General features: G+C 35.2%; 2 protein-coding genes across 7 annotated transcripts in view; one reads left to right on the forward strand and one right to left on the reverse strand.

Moving 5' to 3' along the window:
- Positions 1-5,523: 5,523 nt before the first annotated feature.
- Polr1f (RNA polymerase I subunit F) lies at positions 5,524-8,248 on the forward strand. The gene is made up of 4 exons (XM_076790038.1): positions 5,524-5,946; positions 6,082-6,224; positions 6,292-6,487; positions 6,575-8,248. Exons 1-4 carry the CDS (start codon positions 5,756-5,758, stop codon positions 7,911-7,913), a joined length of 1,869 nt encoding a protein of 622 aa, XP_076646153.1. The 5' UTR covers positions 5,524-5,755; the 3' UTR covers positions 7,914-8,248.
- Positions 8,249-9,633: 1,385 nt separating this feature from the next.
- The window catches only part of Cyc (basic helix-loop-helix ARNT-like protein cyc), a 38,483-nt gene continuing 33,501 nt past the window's right edge, over positions 9,634-14,615 (reverse strand). For 3 of the 6 annotated variants that reach the window (XM_076790032.1, XM_076790031.1, XM_076790034.1), the window contains 2 exons: positions 14,326-14,400; positions 9,634-13,952 (listed from right to left, as the gene is read on the reverse strand). In XM_076790032.1, the coding sequence (XP_076646147.1) occupies positions 13,768-13,952; positions 14,326-14,400 (260 nt within the window). In that variant the 3' untranslated portion in view covers positions 9,634-13,767. The remainder of the gene's footprint in view (positions 13,953-14,325; positions 14,401-14,615) is intronic. The other 3 variants (XM_076790033.1, XM_076790035.1, XM_076790036.1) reach the window with 2 other exon arrangements.

Below are 14,615 nucleotides of genomic sequence, written 5' to 3' on the forward strand. Positions count from 1 at the left end.
CTGTAATCTTCCATCGCGTATTTGCAGTTTTGGACCACTCCGGAAATCAAGTAATTGTATAATTGTTTCCTCCGATCGCAAGACGCGCGACGGTCGTGAAAGTTCTGTTTTGTCTAGGGAAAGAAACTATTCTAGTCGTGTAACCGTTTAACGTACTCGTAAATGTGCGTATATACGTAGAATATCTCACACGGAACAAAGAATTATATAGCGTGCGACGTAGAGGTGCAGCAAAGTATGAAGTGGTCGATGATTTATGCGAAAACAAACGAACAGCGTGTAGGAACATTTTCATGCGAATTTCGTTCTTGAGAAAACTGAATTGAAACGTGCAACAGTTTCCAGCAGACCTCAAATTCTCTGAAACTATGTGTAGCACTGTGAAACTACGCGCGGAGTATAATAGACTTGCTAAAACGTGCATTATACTACTTTCTTTGCTCGCTTAAAGTAGAATCAGCGAGTACTGTCAGACACACTAACAAATGGTGCGCTCCCCAGAGGCTCGCTACAGTGTCTCCCTTAGCGTTGCGTCTTCATCACCACCATTTTGTAAAGCAGCCAACGACGATGCAGACAGAATAGCCTCCACTGCTCTCGAACGTCTCGCTGTGCTCTTGTACCGCGTTACAAATGTTTATTTTCTGTTTTCTCGAGAACGAAAATGGAAATGAATCGCGGAACGTTGATTTGTTTTCGCACGAAAATCCTGCTGACGCGAATTTGTCCCGCTGTCGTCGTCGCCCTACGTACACAAGTCGTACAACAAAATATTAATATAACCGAGCATTCACGAACAGATACACGAAACGAAACACTTATTCAAATCATAATATCACTTCGATGACTTCTCGCTGGTCTTAAACGTGTCTGCGACACGCGTAATTATTATGTTCGAAAAGATCCGCTCCATTACGAACACTCGCGCATTTATCTCGTTACGTAATAAGCGAATTGAGGAAATCTACCGGGCAATATTGTATATTGTATACCGTGGATAATATAGTGTTACATAACGTGAAAAGACTAATCTGTAGAACTCGTATTCCGTCTATAAGTGTAAACGTTAATTCGCGTTTAATGATGGCCGTTGTAGCGGTAGCAACGCGTGACGTCATGTTTCTCGAATTGTACTCGATCATTGCATTATTCGCAGCATAATACCATCGATCGAATTATGTTGTGAGTATTTTTAGCCCCGTCTGCAAACAGGTAGCTTCACTCTGTCTCGGAGGGACGATGGAAAATATTTGTCTTTCTTTTTCTTTTTTTTCCGTTAGTATCAACGTTTCTTGAAAATGATCTGTTGTCTGTTGACTGTTGAAAATGAATGTTCAATCCTTGGATGTTTTTGACAATTTTATGGCAGTTTCATTGAAATCTTTACGCATCAATTTGTACACTATGATCATTTTAATACGTTACACTCAATGATGCACTTTTACATTACGCCCGACGGAAGGTTAAAAACACTCGATCTCATTATACAAAGTAGTCCGTAATTAACTGTGTTAACAGAGCTAATTACATTGCGGAAAAAGCAGTCGAAACGGATATAATAATTATCTCGCACATACGTATATCCGTTCGAAATGCCTTTTAATTAGCAGACAGAAGCTGGAATTTATTTACATTGATTCAACCCGAACAAATCTTACACTCTGTTCTCAATTCATTTTTACCTATACAATTTCTCCTCTTTTCATCAGATGTTAATGTATCCATTGTTCGAATTAACAATTCACTTTTCCGTTTCTTCGTCCACTATTTGCACATCCAATGTGCAATTTTTTAAGAATCCGATACTTTCCGTTTCGTATTGACCCGGCACTCTGGCTTCGGTATCGAGAAGCTAATGCATAAAGATTGCTCTGGTAACTGCTAAATAATGAAATTGTATCGAATCCTGTGAACAATGTACAGTTTTACCGAGTGAAGTTGAGCTAGAGGGGGGAGGGAGGAGGGAGATAGATGGTCGCTATTAGTCACCATTAGTTTCCAACACTTCTCTCTATTTTCCCCCATCAATTCTCCTTAGTTTCATTCGCCGATTCTCTCTCTCTCTCTCTCTCTCTCTCTCTCTCTCTCTCTCTGTCTCTCTCTCTCTTTCTCTTGGCGCGCAGACTGCAAATCCCCATTGGCTTCTCCCATAAACTTCAAGTTCGCTCGGTAAACCTATAGCACGATAAATAAGCGCAACTGAGTTTGTACGGGCCGATTATCCTGTCGATTGAACCGTTTTCCGAAAACCGGACAGCAAACAGATCGCCGCTATGATTGTATGGTGCTACTTTCTATAAACCGAACAAACGTGCAGATTAACAAAGTGCGGAACCAATTATTCTACTTCGCGGTAGCTTAGTCGTGAACGACGATAGAATTCTAGGTAAGGTGTGTATATAAGTGTGTCTTGTAAATAACCGGACTGCGGATCTTCCTGCGAATTATACAAACTCCGAACAGCTGAAATTTTAAAATATATATTCCCCTCATAAATGGTGTGAAATTATTCGTTAGAAATTCCATGGAAGTTCCGCAGTCTTCGAATAACAGTAACATTCCCGACGGCTTTCCCTCGTCATGTTTATTACAACGAAAGCCTTCGACGTCCTTTATACTATTAGATTATTCAGATCTGTATTTATTGTTCCCACGTCGTACTCGTACTCGAAATTGATAGAAGACACTTTGGAATTAACACTGATTTTTCAAACATTTAGCGAAGCAATGATTGTAATTCAAGTAATTTTATTGTTTCAACTCTACCAAACGAAGCGGAGATGACATTTTCGTGTTCGCAGTCTTGAGCGAAGTAGTTATTATAGTCCAAGCATTTTTATTGTTACAACTCCACAAGTCACAGACGAGGTCTGTGCAGATGCAATCGCGGCCTGTGTGCACGCATTGCGTTCTATTTTGGGAGGGAGCCGACATCGATGTAAGATCAAGATTGTTTTATTCATCCAACACTTCTGGCTAGCTCTTGCGATAAGTTGTTTCCTTACAGTTTTAATTCCTTCTGTTCTCAACCAAGTTTTAATTCCTTCTGGTCTCAAACCTGCTACATCTAATTATTTTCAAATGGCTGCTCCAGAACAAAGCTATGTATGCCTAAACCGAATAGAAACGTACCAAGCTTGAATCAGAAATTGAACGATTGATAACATTTGTGCGTAAACAATTTTATCTTTCTATACGTGAAACTTGCAGAGACTAATTCATTATTTCTTTTGTGATGAACATTTGGATGTTCTTCGTATTATTCAGACTTTCAGAACATTTAAAACATTCTACTACAGACTGCATAATAACAATGTTCCGCTAAATATATTTAGTAACGTCTACGATGCCTAATTGTTGAAATTCCGAATCGAGAATTTCAACTTCATTGATCAACCAGAACAAAAACATCGACATCCGCCTAAAACCATAGTAAACGTTTGCAACTGATGAGACTAACATTGTAATTAAGTAACAATGCACCAATACATGTAGTAAGTCGTGTAAAGTCACACGCGATTGAACCGAAAGTCATTCTCAGAAAATAAATTTCAAAATGTTTGAACTTTGAATTTTCTTTCATAATAGAAAATTCTGTTGTTTTAACTATTGTCTAGAGAACTTCGTATTTCCACTTAATCGCTAAACTTTGTTTAACAATTGACACTACCGTCACTATGATACCTCATAATCGACTCGATCGTAACAGACATATGGATCTAAATAATGAATACCCGAGTAACTTTATAGAAATACCGTTATAGACACTCGACTTCAATTTTCGCGACACAATTTACGAAACTGAATATCGCAAAATTCTCTGGTTGCCAGAACCTGGTAGCCAAGACGAACGAAATTAAATTTTCAATATTTTTCTCCCTGTGAAATTCTTATACTAAGTCGCCGCACATGAAACTCTGAGGACCATGAACTCACAATAAAGTTTCTCCGTTCTCTTTTGTAGTGATCGAAACTTTTTCATATTATTTCACTATAAAACGATATAAAGTGGCAAAAAAAAAAAAACAAAAAAAAAAGAATAAAATAATATGAAATCGATGTTGTATTAATGCATGTCCAACTACGCGTGACGAAACGTGAACTGTTTATGTGACTGTCGCTAAGGGAATTCCGAATTAGATTAATCGCAGTGTAGAATAGCGAAAGTCTTATCACGTAGACGTGTTAGGGTAGACATGTTAGCGACACAATAGAGTCTAAATTATAATATGAGACATTCTCATTTGTAGCACATCGATATCCGTGTACTACGCACGACATGAACATGTATTTATTTTATATCGGATGTATTTCGCGTTGATGTATCTTTTGCAAAACCTCGTCGTCGGCGACGCCATTTCGGACACTAATTATGAAAATGAAAACAACGCTTCGTTTCGTGGATGTATTGTATTTCATCGTGGATTCTGTAAATGTAGATTTTATAATGTTGTAATAAAAAGATTTCTTTCTATACGATCTGGTTATCCGTTACCGTGACCAGCGCACTTATTAATTTAAATACATTTACATTCATGCGTATTCATTCAAGACATCGAATTTGTAATTTTAAACTAACAAGAGACATTACAAAATAGACAGAACAAAATAGAACTAAAATGTAGCATGGTATGGGCCGTTTCGCTTGCTGGTCGAGTGGTAGTGTACAGGTGATTGTAGCAGTACCATGTGTAGTGTTGACGGGAATTTCTTCTCTTTCTGAGGAATTGTTGCTCTAATAATTTTCCTAGCTACACAACTCGTGAACTATAACACGAAAACAGTGAAAAAATCCAACTGAAAACTATTTGTGAATATTACAAGACTGAATTGTGAATTAACAAAAACTGAATATTCCATATACTTTATTTTTACTACGGGTCAGTAATATGATTTGGAGTCTGTATGTATTTGATCAGATTTTATCACCTATCGTGGATTTCATCAGCGCTAAGGAAAGATGATGCAGGTTCTGGTCCAGCCTAAAAATTGATGCAGGTTCTGTTCCAGGTTAAACAGATGATGCAGGTCAGTGTTCAAGATTCTTCCGCTGGGTGGCGCCACACATAAAGTCCGGCAAAATCTGCAAACAGCGCCATTCCTCGTTTTGCCGCTACGGTCTAGTGGCGCTATTTACAGATTTTCAGGAGCAGATGATTCTTGCCGCTTATTGCACTACCCCTTATGGGAATATCGGCAAGAATCATTTGTTCTCTTCTTGAGGGGTTGGATATTTTAACAGCAGAGAGGATTGGTGTGAGACACAAACCCCCATATGGTAATTGGCCTAATTGGTACAGTTTTTGAAATACTACTCCTATACCTTATCTATGATCCAACGATTGAAAGGTTATTTTTGAAAAATTCATAAACAGTCATAATTACGAATAATTAGAAATAATTAGAAATATTTTGAATGCAAGAACGTTACGTTTGAGCAACTAGTTTCCGAACTATTTAAGTTTTTCTTTGTCGATGTTTCTATGTGCCCCTATCTCAATGTACTCCATTCTCCACATTTTATTTGAACTCCTTGAAAGTCCGAAAATTCCTTCGGGAATACTGCATCTGTAGCGTGTTGATTTATCACTGATAAATCATGTTTGGATCATTCTGAAATTACGTCCGTCAGCGTGAACCTTATCATTTGTCTATATCACCGGCAAAACATGGACTTAACCTCCACACGTTTTAATGATTACGCTACATGTGATGCGTGCTAGATAAATTGTTTACTTATTTTCCATAAATTAAAATGAAGTTCAAAACATACACGGGAATCACTTGGTCTTTACTGGAACTCACGGGTCTGCTTGAGGACGACGAATCTCGTGTTTATTTCGAGAAATACAAAAAACATTTTGGTTTGCACCCATTCCATTTAACCAATCTGAATACCTCATTGAACGAGATATTAAGCTCAAATTTGAATTCTTACGATGCTGAGTACGTACTTAATTTATATAATTTTCACTGTATATTTACGAACATAATAACTTTCACCTTAATAGCCATTAAGCAGCAAATACTCCAAATTTACATGTTAATTCTTAATAATGTTTTTTCTTATAATGATCGCAGATTGAAAGGGTTCCTGTTGGCTTATCAAAACCCTAAACTATTAACACCATTAGGTGAAATCTTTTACGATACATGTTTCATTCACATTGACGTAGAAGCAGAGTTTTATGTATTTAGACCAGAAGTAGGATCTAGCATAAAAGGTAAAACGTTAACTTGTTATATCTCTTTGAAGTATATAATTCATTATTATCATGTACGGATTTATAGGTATTGTAAACAAGAAAGGAGTTGACCATATCGGAGTCCTTGTACATAAAGCATTCAATGTATCTATTCCAAAGCCAGATGACGATGAAAATTGGTTAGGCAACAATCTTGAGATTGACCAAGAAGTAAAATTTGTAGTGACTCTTCTTGATCTGAATAGTAAACTGCCGTTCATTCGTGGTACTTTAGATCCAGAGTAAGTAGTAAATTGTAATCTGCTATCTTTGATTAATTATTAAGTTAACTAGCACTAGGACAATATTAATTGTTACTCTTGTTTCAGCAATTACTTAGAAGGATGTAAATTAATAGAGAAGACATTTAGTCCCAAGACGCAACATGAGAACGTCAAGAATAATGTAAAAATTGTACATAGCGTTAAACAGAAGAAGCAACATACATTTTTTGATTCAGAAAATAGTTCTGATGAAGATACAGTGCAAGTTAAGAAAGAAACTCCTAAACGAAGTAGGAGAAAGTCGTTTGAGCAGGAAGAAGTGATTGAATATAATGAAGATAAAACGAATATTAAAAAAGTGAAAGAATCTAAATCAAAAAAGAAATCGAGGGATTATAGTTCTCAAAGTAGTATTGATGAACATGTTGATGTCAGGACCGAAAAATCACCAAAAAAATTACCGAGAAGATTGTCCAGTGTGGAGCCTGAGGATGAATTCAGGAAGATTAAAGTAGAGATCGCAGAAAATATTAATAGAAAACAGATCAAGCAAGAAATTGTATCAGAAAGCGGTAGTAAATCAAAGAAAAGTTCTGCAAAGCGAAAAAACTTGGATGAAACCGATAATTCGGCAGAAGATTTTACTGCGGATAAATACATCAGGAATTCTAGTAAAAAAACTTCCAGAAAACATAAAGTATTGGACACAGATACTAATGGAGTACTTAGTAATGTTAAAGTGGAACAATGTAATAATCGTTCTCTTAATGACAGCCTTGAAGTAGTAGAAGAGTCTCCCAGTAAGAAGAAACATAAGAAACAGAAAAATGCTAAAAATATTAAAGAAGAGGATTCCGCAGAGATTAGCTACGAAGAGAATGAAGATAATGCAAGTAAAAAGACACGAAAGAAACATACGAAAAAGGTTCTCCTAGATATTAGTGAAATCAAAGTGGAGCCTACATTTGAAAATGTTGTAATTAAAATAGAGAAACCTGACGATACAGGTTCTTATAATGAAACAACTGAAAAACAAGTTGACCACGATGTTCACACAAATCGTTCAAAGAAAAGAGATTCTGTAAACAAAGAGTTAAAGGTACACAAAGCAAAAATCAAGAAGGAAAAATCTGTATCAAACACTATATCAGATGAAGACCAGCAGGAGTTAAAGGCACACAAAGTAAACGTAAAAATGGAAAAATCTGTGGCTTACTCTATATCGGACGAAGATCAGGAAGTGGTCAAGGTAGACCAAGTAAAAATGAAGAAAGAAATGTTTGTAACAAATATTGTATCAGATGAAGATCAGAGTGATACACATGACCAATATATTCAGAAGACGAAAAAACATAGTAAAAATTCCCCAAGGAAACAATCAAGTGAATCAGAAGTTGATCATAGTAGAGTTAAAGTTAAGATTGAAAAATGTACTGATGGCTAAGATGTTGAAACATTTGAGAATGTTTCATTCAATTCACATTCTAAGACATGTGTATACACATACACTCAAATACACTCATAGATGTAAAGATAAAAACATCTTATTTTTCTATGCTAGCATTGAAATTGTACATAATATACATACTTTGTCAATAAATTTTAATAAGTGATTCTTCTCAGAATACTGAATCCTATATATAATTGTCTTTATAATATACTGGTGAAATCCGTTTATACATTATGATATATGTATTACTTTGACACATGGTGCATACTTGATAAATTAGAGTACAAATATGACTTGAATGCTATGTACTAAAAGATTTTTGTAACATACTATTTCCATATCTTTTATATTTATTCACCCTTCACCTCGAGTTTACCGTCTGCAAACATAATTGACTACATAGTTTGCTTCTGTGCATTACAGGTACTTAATTCTTATGTCTTGTATGTATGAAACCTTTCGTGTCAAGGTTTCTAAATATAAATATGGGACCAGTAACAGTTGAAGTTGAGAAATGTAAAAACATGTTTATTAGTACATATAAATTTACCACTTTACATCACAATTATTGCATGTCCTGTAAGTTTAGATTTCCATGACAATTTTACTGTACAGATAATTGAAAAATTCTGGAGAAATTCAACTTCAATTTCCAAGAACATACTACCTTACAAAACACTTATATATATGATTTTGTACTTAAGAATGTTAATACCATTTACACTCCCGAACAAAAAGAGCACACGCGTGCTATTTTTAATTTCTCATGTTATATTGATTATGGTAGTAATCAATGAGTTCTCTTGGTAGAAATTTAAACACACAAAATGATAGCACACATAAAGTACATTTACGAGTATCTCACGACATTTCAGGCAACTAACGCGTTCAGCTAGTGATCACTGCTTTTTTTAAATTGATATTTTCATAATGGGCCATGGTAAAAGTCTAAGTGACAGTAAAGTAAACATATTTCTTGCTTTAAAGAAGCAAAAATTCTCTCCGTAACTGTTGAATATACGGGTCTGCCGAGCTACAGTTATAGAAGAGGTACTACACAACGAAAATGAAAGAGGGACTGAGGTTCGGGCGTTTGGCAAACGTTAAAGGATTCATGCGAGCTCAGCCTTTTAAATTCAAAAATAAAAGTTCCTTATTTTTGGTTTTTCATCATTGAAACTGTTACCATCATATACGGGAGTGATCTTTACGACAGTTATGGAGAGAATACTGTATATACATACAAGGTAGTGCAGCATGATATGCTTGATATATTTCACATACGTACAACGAATTCATATTCAATTTCTTACAACATAAAGTGTACGTAATACTTTCCAGTTGTCTATACATATATTCCAAATTTTCTTCCTTTTACAAGGTTGTAGAAGATGTTAGCAAATTACTTACAAGAAAACTATTTGCAGCAATTTTTTGTATTTACATAGTTCGGCCAGCACATTAGAGAACAACCACTGTAATGTCTACACTGCAAATTAATGAACTTTATCTTGTTGCTGTCCTGACTTCTGTCAACATTTTTATAAGATTATATTTTTGGTAGTAAATGATTAAGTTTGATGTAAATGGAACACTTTCTTCGAACCTCGATGATGTTCTAACGTAGTTTCAAAGCAGCTTTCAATGTGCTTTATCACTAGTTAACATTAAAAATGGTAAAATTTAACATTTATAGTTCATTTACATCAACATATTTGTATAATAGCAATCATTTGTTTATTTCGAATGACATACAATGAAAAATTGTATATAAAAAACAATTATGACTATCAAGAGTTTTTTTTTCAATCATTAGTGTATACACACTTTCTTATATAACAACGTTTTCTCTAAAGTGCCATTTGTGTTGTGATAATATATATTTATTTACATATACACTCTTTATGTACATTACTTGTATATATAACATTACTTTTCCAATTGATTAAGTTGTATAATGAAGTGGCTCCATCAATTTGTTTCAAATGAATGCTATTTTACAAATGAAATTAGTAAAGAAATAGTGGGACGAATGGTTCCATTGGAATGCTTATACAGCCTGCATACAAATCTGCGTTGTTGTTTGCTTAAAATTTTAAGCACTATGTTAACATAACATTTCTTTCAGAAATAACAGCATCCAAAACTAAAGATTTATCACCCTTAGAACCATTGCCTAATTAAATAACCAGTTTTGCAAGGCTGATTATGCATTCGTTGCATACGAGAATGTGTAAAATACAATACGATTTTAATTTTTTTAATGGAATTTTAAAAAGTTTCCTGTTTAATACATTCTTTCCACAGGCTGCTTAATAGCATCTATAAATAAACACGGTGGACAAATCACAATGTTAAGTTATATAGGACATTTTCACCATTAATGTTTTTAATAAATTTTATAGGCAATGCAAAAAGTAGAAGTTACAGCTGCAATAGGGTACAACAAGTCACAAAATGAATATGGTAACTTGTGTCTTCGTCCAACTACGTAAATACAGTGGGACTTTTAAATAATTGTAGGAACAAATCTAATCCTTAATTCTGTGTTCTTTTAATAATTCAGTTTCCAAAGAACTTTCTAGATCGTATATTTCAAAGAAGTCACCCATTTTTCTATACATCTTCTAAATGCTGAATTTCATTTTGAAAAGTAATCTCATCTTGCCTACAGATTAATAATGGCACTGTTCGATGTCCCCCGAAAAGAAACTTCCTTTATACATATACAGTCGGGGGTATAAATTATAGTAGTGTTCTGTTGTTGTTTTCCTAAGTGTCCTATAAATCTCGACATTGTTTTGTGACCTGCTTTATCACAAGATATCCTGTTAACATAGCATTCTGTCACTTAACAATCCATCACAGTACGCAGATGGCATCAGTTGTGCTCTACTCGCTAAGGTCGACGATAAGATCATCTTAGCTTCTTAAAATAACGTATGGCATTCTTGCTGTCAATCCTTATAATATAATTAGGTACGCTCGGCGTTGTATCACGCATTCTATCAAATACATATTTACACATAATCTGTCACCAATGAGCGCGGAAGTGTGTTGGCCGGTCTATCATCTACCTGTACATTGCAGTACAACACATATACATTTAGAACTATGTAAATTATGTTTAGAATACATATATACAATGTTAGCTTAGATCTTCGCTTCAGGAAACTGTCGATGTACAACGATTATACATGGAGTTGCTCGTGAAAGTGTTGTAATCTAATGCTTGTAATCTACATATTGTATATTGTTGTTCAATCAACTGCATGTTGTAACTTTGAGTTTTCGCAAGAAGATTCTAATTGAAATATAATTCATTCAGATTTCAATGGAAGTACTACTACGAATTATGTTGATTAAAAAATCATTAGAGGTGTGCGAGAACCTTATGGTCGAGACGGGTCGGGATGAGTTGAGTTCTCATATATATTTTTGTGTAATATGTTTGAAAAATTTAATTCTAATACAGAGAAAATGTCAGTGTTCAACAATATAATACTTCTTAAATGGCAAAGGAATAAATACTATATATTATGTCGCATATAATACATATTCCTTTGAATACAAGCATCCAGATACTTTGGAGACCAACTATATGTACAGGGTAGAATCCTTTTTTATCCTTTTTTACTTTAACATGGAAACGAATAAGTAATGCATATTATTAAAACGGAATTGGTTTTCAATGTCCTGATAAATAAGTATTAAATTGGTAATAAATTTCTCAGAATGTGCTATTCTTTTTTAATCATCCTGTACATACAAATATCCATATAATTCTTCATATACATACAGGATGGTTGAGTTTGTAAATGTTAAAAAAACTATTAAGTTCAATGACGTTAATGGAGAATCATTCTGCGAAGGAATCAGTATTATTGCAGACTCTGCTTTAGCATTACAACATTTAACACTTGTAAAGCCAATATGATCCTTTCCAGATTCAAGATACACTGCTAAAGTATTTATTAATTGCTGATTACTTTTTTTAATGTAAATATCACAATTAAGAAAATATTGGTCCGAAGAGACATAGTATGCTTTTTTACAAGAACTTGTTTGCAACGTTACCGTTTATCGATGTACTTGTACAAGGTAAATGTTAATTAAACCACCCTGCATATCGTTCTTATCGAACATAAAATTAAGATTGATGGGTGATGATGAAACACAAATTGAGGTAGGAGACCTGTAATCACACAAAGGTCTTGAGCGAAACATTGAAATTGACACCTCTGAAGAAACGTTTTAACTACTTAATAAAATTATCTAGAATTAAACTAGAAATATGTATGTTTAAGGAAGCAAACCTTTCGTAACAGATCGCCAAGAAAACCTTATAATAACTTTGTACACGATATTCGAAAGTTACTAGCCCTGGTAAATAGTATGCAATCAATTGTTTTGACACGATCCTTGCGGAAACTACTTACCATACTATACAATGTAGAAAATAACATTAAAAGGGAAAAATATTGTTTATTAAAGGAATACAGTAGAAAAATCGATTGTACCAGAAGAAAATATTATTACAATAATGACTATTTTGTACCTTATTCAATCCTATCAATTTAATATAACACAAATATAAAAATTGTAGAAAATTCTATAAGAACTGCTGTAAGCTATTAAAAAATGTTTCATTCGAATCCACATCAGATCGTTACCTTCTTCTATTTAATGTGTAAACAATTAATACTGATGTCTTCTTTGTTCGATCAAATACTTCCCAGTTAGCCAAATCTGTATCGAGCAAATTTTGTGCAATGTTTGTATCACACTTTGCGAGCAAAAGGCTTATCCATTTGATACCAAACCCTGCTTGGAGCAGAATTTGGTGCCTATTTTCTATGAATTCGGCACCAAAACTTGTCAAATTCCGAGTCAAATGCGGAAACAGATGGAAAGGAATTTCAGTGTAAACTTCTAAATTATATAATTTTAAGTTTCATCTATTTCCAACAATTTAATTCCATTTTTCCTCCTAGAGCAAGGTTTACTCTTGGAACAAGTTTAGGTTCGCTCTTAGTGCGACCGACCTGCCCTCTATAACGAAGCCAAGGTTTGGCCTCGATTTGGTCTTGATTTGGCATGGAATTCTGCCTGCAAACTTTGCACTCAAATACCGAGTCTAACGCGGAAACAGATGGATCGAATTTGTAGACAAATTTTGGTGGAAAATTTATAGCAAATTGCTTACTGGGTTTTTACCAGGGTTAGCTTCCTTTTCTCATTCAGAGTCAAAGACCAATCATTCGCCAACTGCCTGCACACGCCTAACACTGGAACTACCAGACAAATCAAAATGACCAATTACAAATTCCTCGTCCCACAACAGTTCAGATATCAACGATTTCTTCAGTTCATACATCAACAAAGCTGGAATCCAGAACAAATATCTCTTTTATTCATCCGAAGATACGTTGTATCAGAAACAATACAAAGTTTTCTTTTAGGGCCTTGAATTTTACCTAGAAAAATTTGATACGTACAGCTTGAAAAACTACAGATTGGACATTTTGGTTGCTTGGTGGTTCTAGTGACAGTGTCTCTTCGTCATCGCAGGAACGATTCGTTCCTGGAACAAAACACTTCACTACAAACACAACTTGGAAACAGCACCGTTACAGCACCAAGCACACTCTAAGAACCAAAGTCAAAGGAAATCATCTGGTCGCACCAGTTTCCGGGAAGCGTGAGCATTACAATAAATGTTCACACCTAGCTTGGTCCTCACCCGATGTTATATATACACGTGGGGTTAGTTTCTAGAAGAGTCGATGCGAGGGGCTTCACTTCAGGCACAGGAGAGTTCACTGTTCACGCCCGGAATGGGAATGTACTATGGTAGTGGCCAGGGCAAGCCAGAAAAGTCCACGGGACCACCCAAGCCAGCGTCAGCTTCAAGGAGGCTCATTATCACTGCCATCGCTGCCTCGTCGTTGCCATCCGAAGGGACTGGGTTCGGTGATTCGTTTATGGTCGTACCACCGATCATGTCCATCATGTCTTCGTCCGGTGAGGCTCCTGCAAGGAGGGGAGATGTTACGTTATGCGCTACATTCGTTAATGTATCGATGTAATTTAGCCTGACAGAGCAAAGTAGATGGATTCGAGACATGGGAGAAAGGAAACGTTGACCTGGGAAAGGAGAAGTTAGTCATAAGAAGAGAGATCACGTGAGTCAGTTATGGGGACGGTTGGTTCATGAAACTATTTACTCTGCTTTGTCAATAAATATAGTCTGTAACACCTGGACAAGATATGGCTTTTTAAAATTCGATACCAAATTTAGTTTAGCTTAACATCTTTGTTAAAATGAGTGACTAACTCCAGAATGTGTCACACCTTGTCTGAGGTCTATATCAAGACTTCTTTAAACGACAGTGCTCTAACAAACCAGGATCGTATGTGGACTTGATTACTAGTTGTTTAATCCTTCGGATGATCAGTCTAGGTTCGAAAGGTTTACTATCTATGTTGTGCGAGAAACAAATAATATTGTATTACCCATGGTAGAAAGCGTTCAACTAAAATTATTCGAATGAACGTGGAAACTAGTATGATATATGTGGAAAATTTAGTCGTGCCGAAGATCAGTCAATATATTGTTCTACAATGTGAAATCGAATCGTGTAAACGACAAAACATTCGAATATTTTAAGCATAGGAAGTGAAAATGGGGAATGT

Source organism: Halictus rubicundus, chromosome 6 (genome assembly GCF_050948215.1).
Source record: "Halictus rubicundus isolate RS-2024b chromosome 6, iyHalRubi1_principal, whole genome shotgun sequence".
Classification (NCBI taxonomy): Eukaryota; Metazoa; Arthropoda; class Insecta; order Hymenoptera; family Halictidae; genus Halictus; species Halictus rubicundus.

Coding starts and splice junctions, on each gene's coding strand:
- Polr1f (XM_076790038.1), top strand. CDS start 5,756: ATGAAGTTCAAAACATACACGGGAATCACTTGGTCTTTACTGGAACTC. Junction 6,225..6,291: donor AGTAGGATCTAGCATAAAAG/GTAAAACGTTAA, acceptor ACGGATTTATAG/GTATTGTAAACAAGAAAGGA. Junction 6,488..6,574: donor CGTGGTACTTTAGATCCAGA/GTAAGTAGTAAA, acceptor CTCTTGTTTCAG/CAATTACTTAGAAGGATGTA.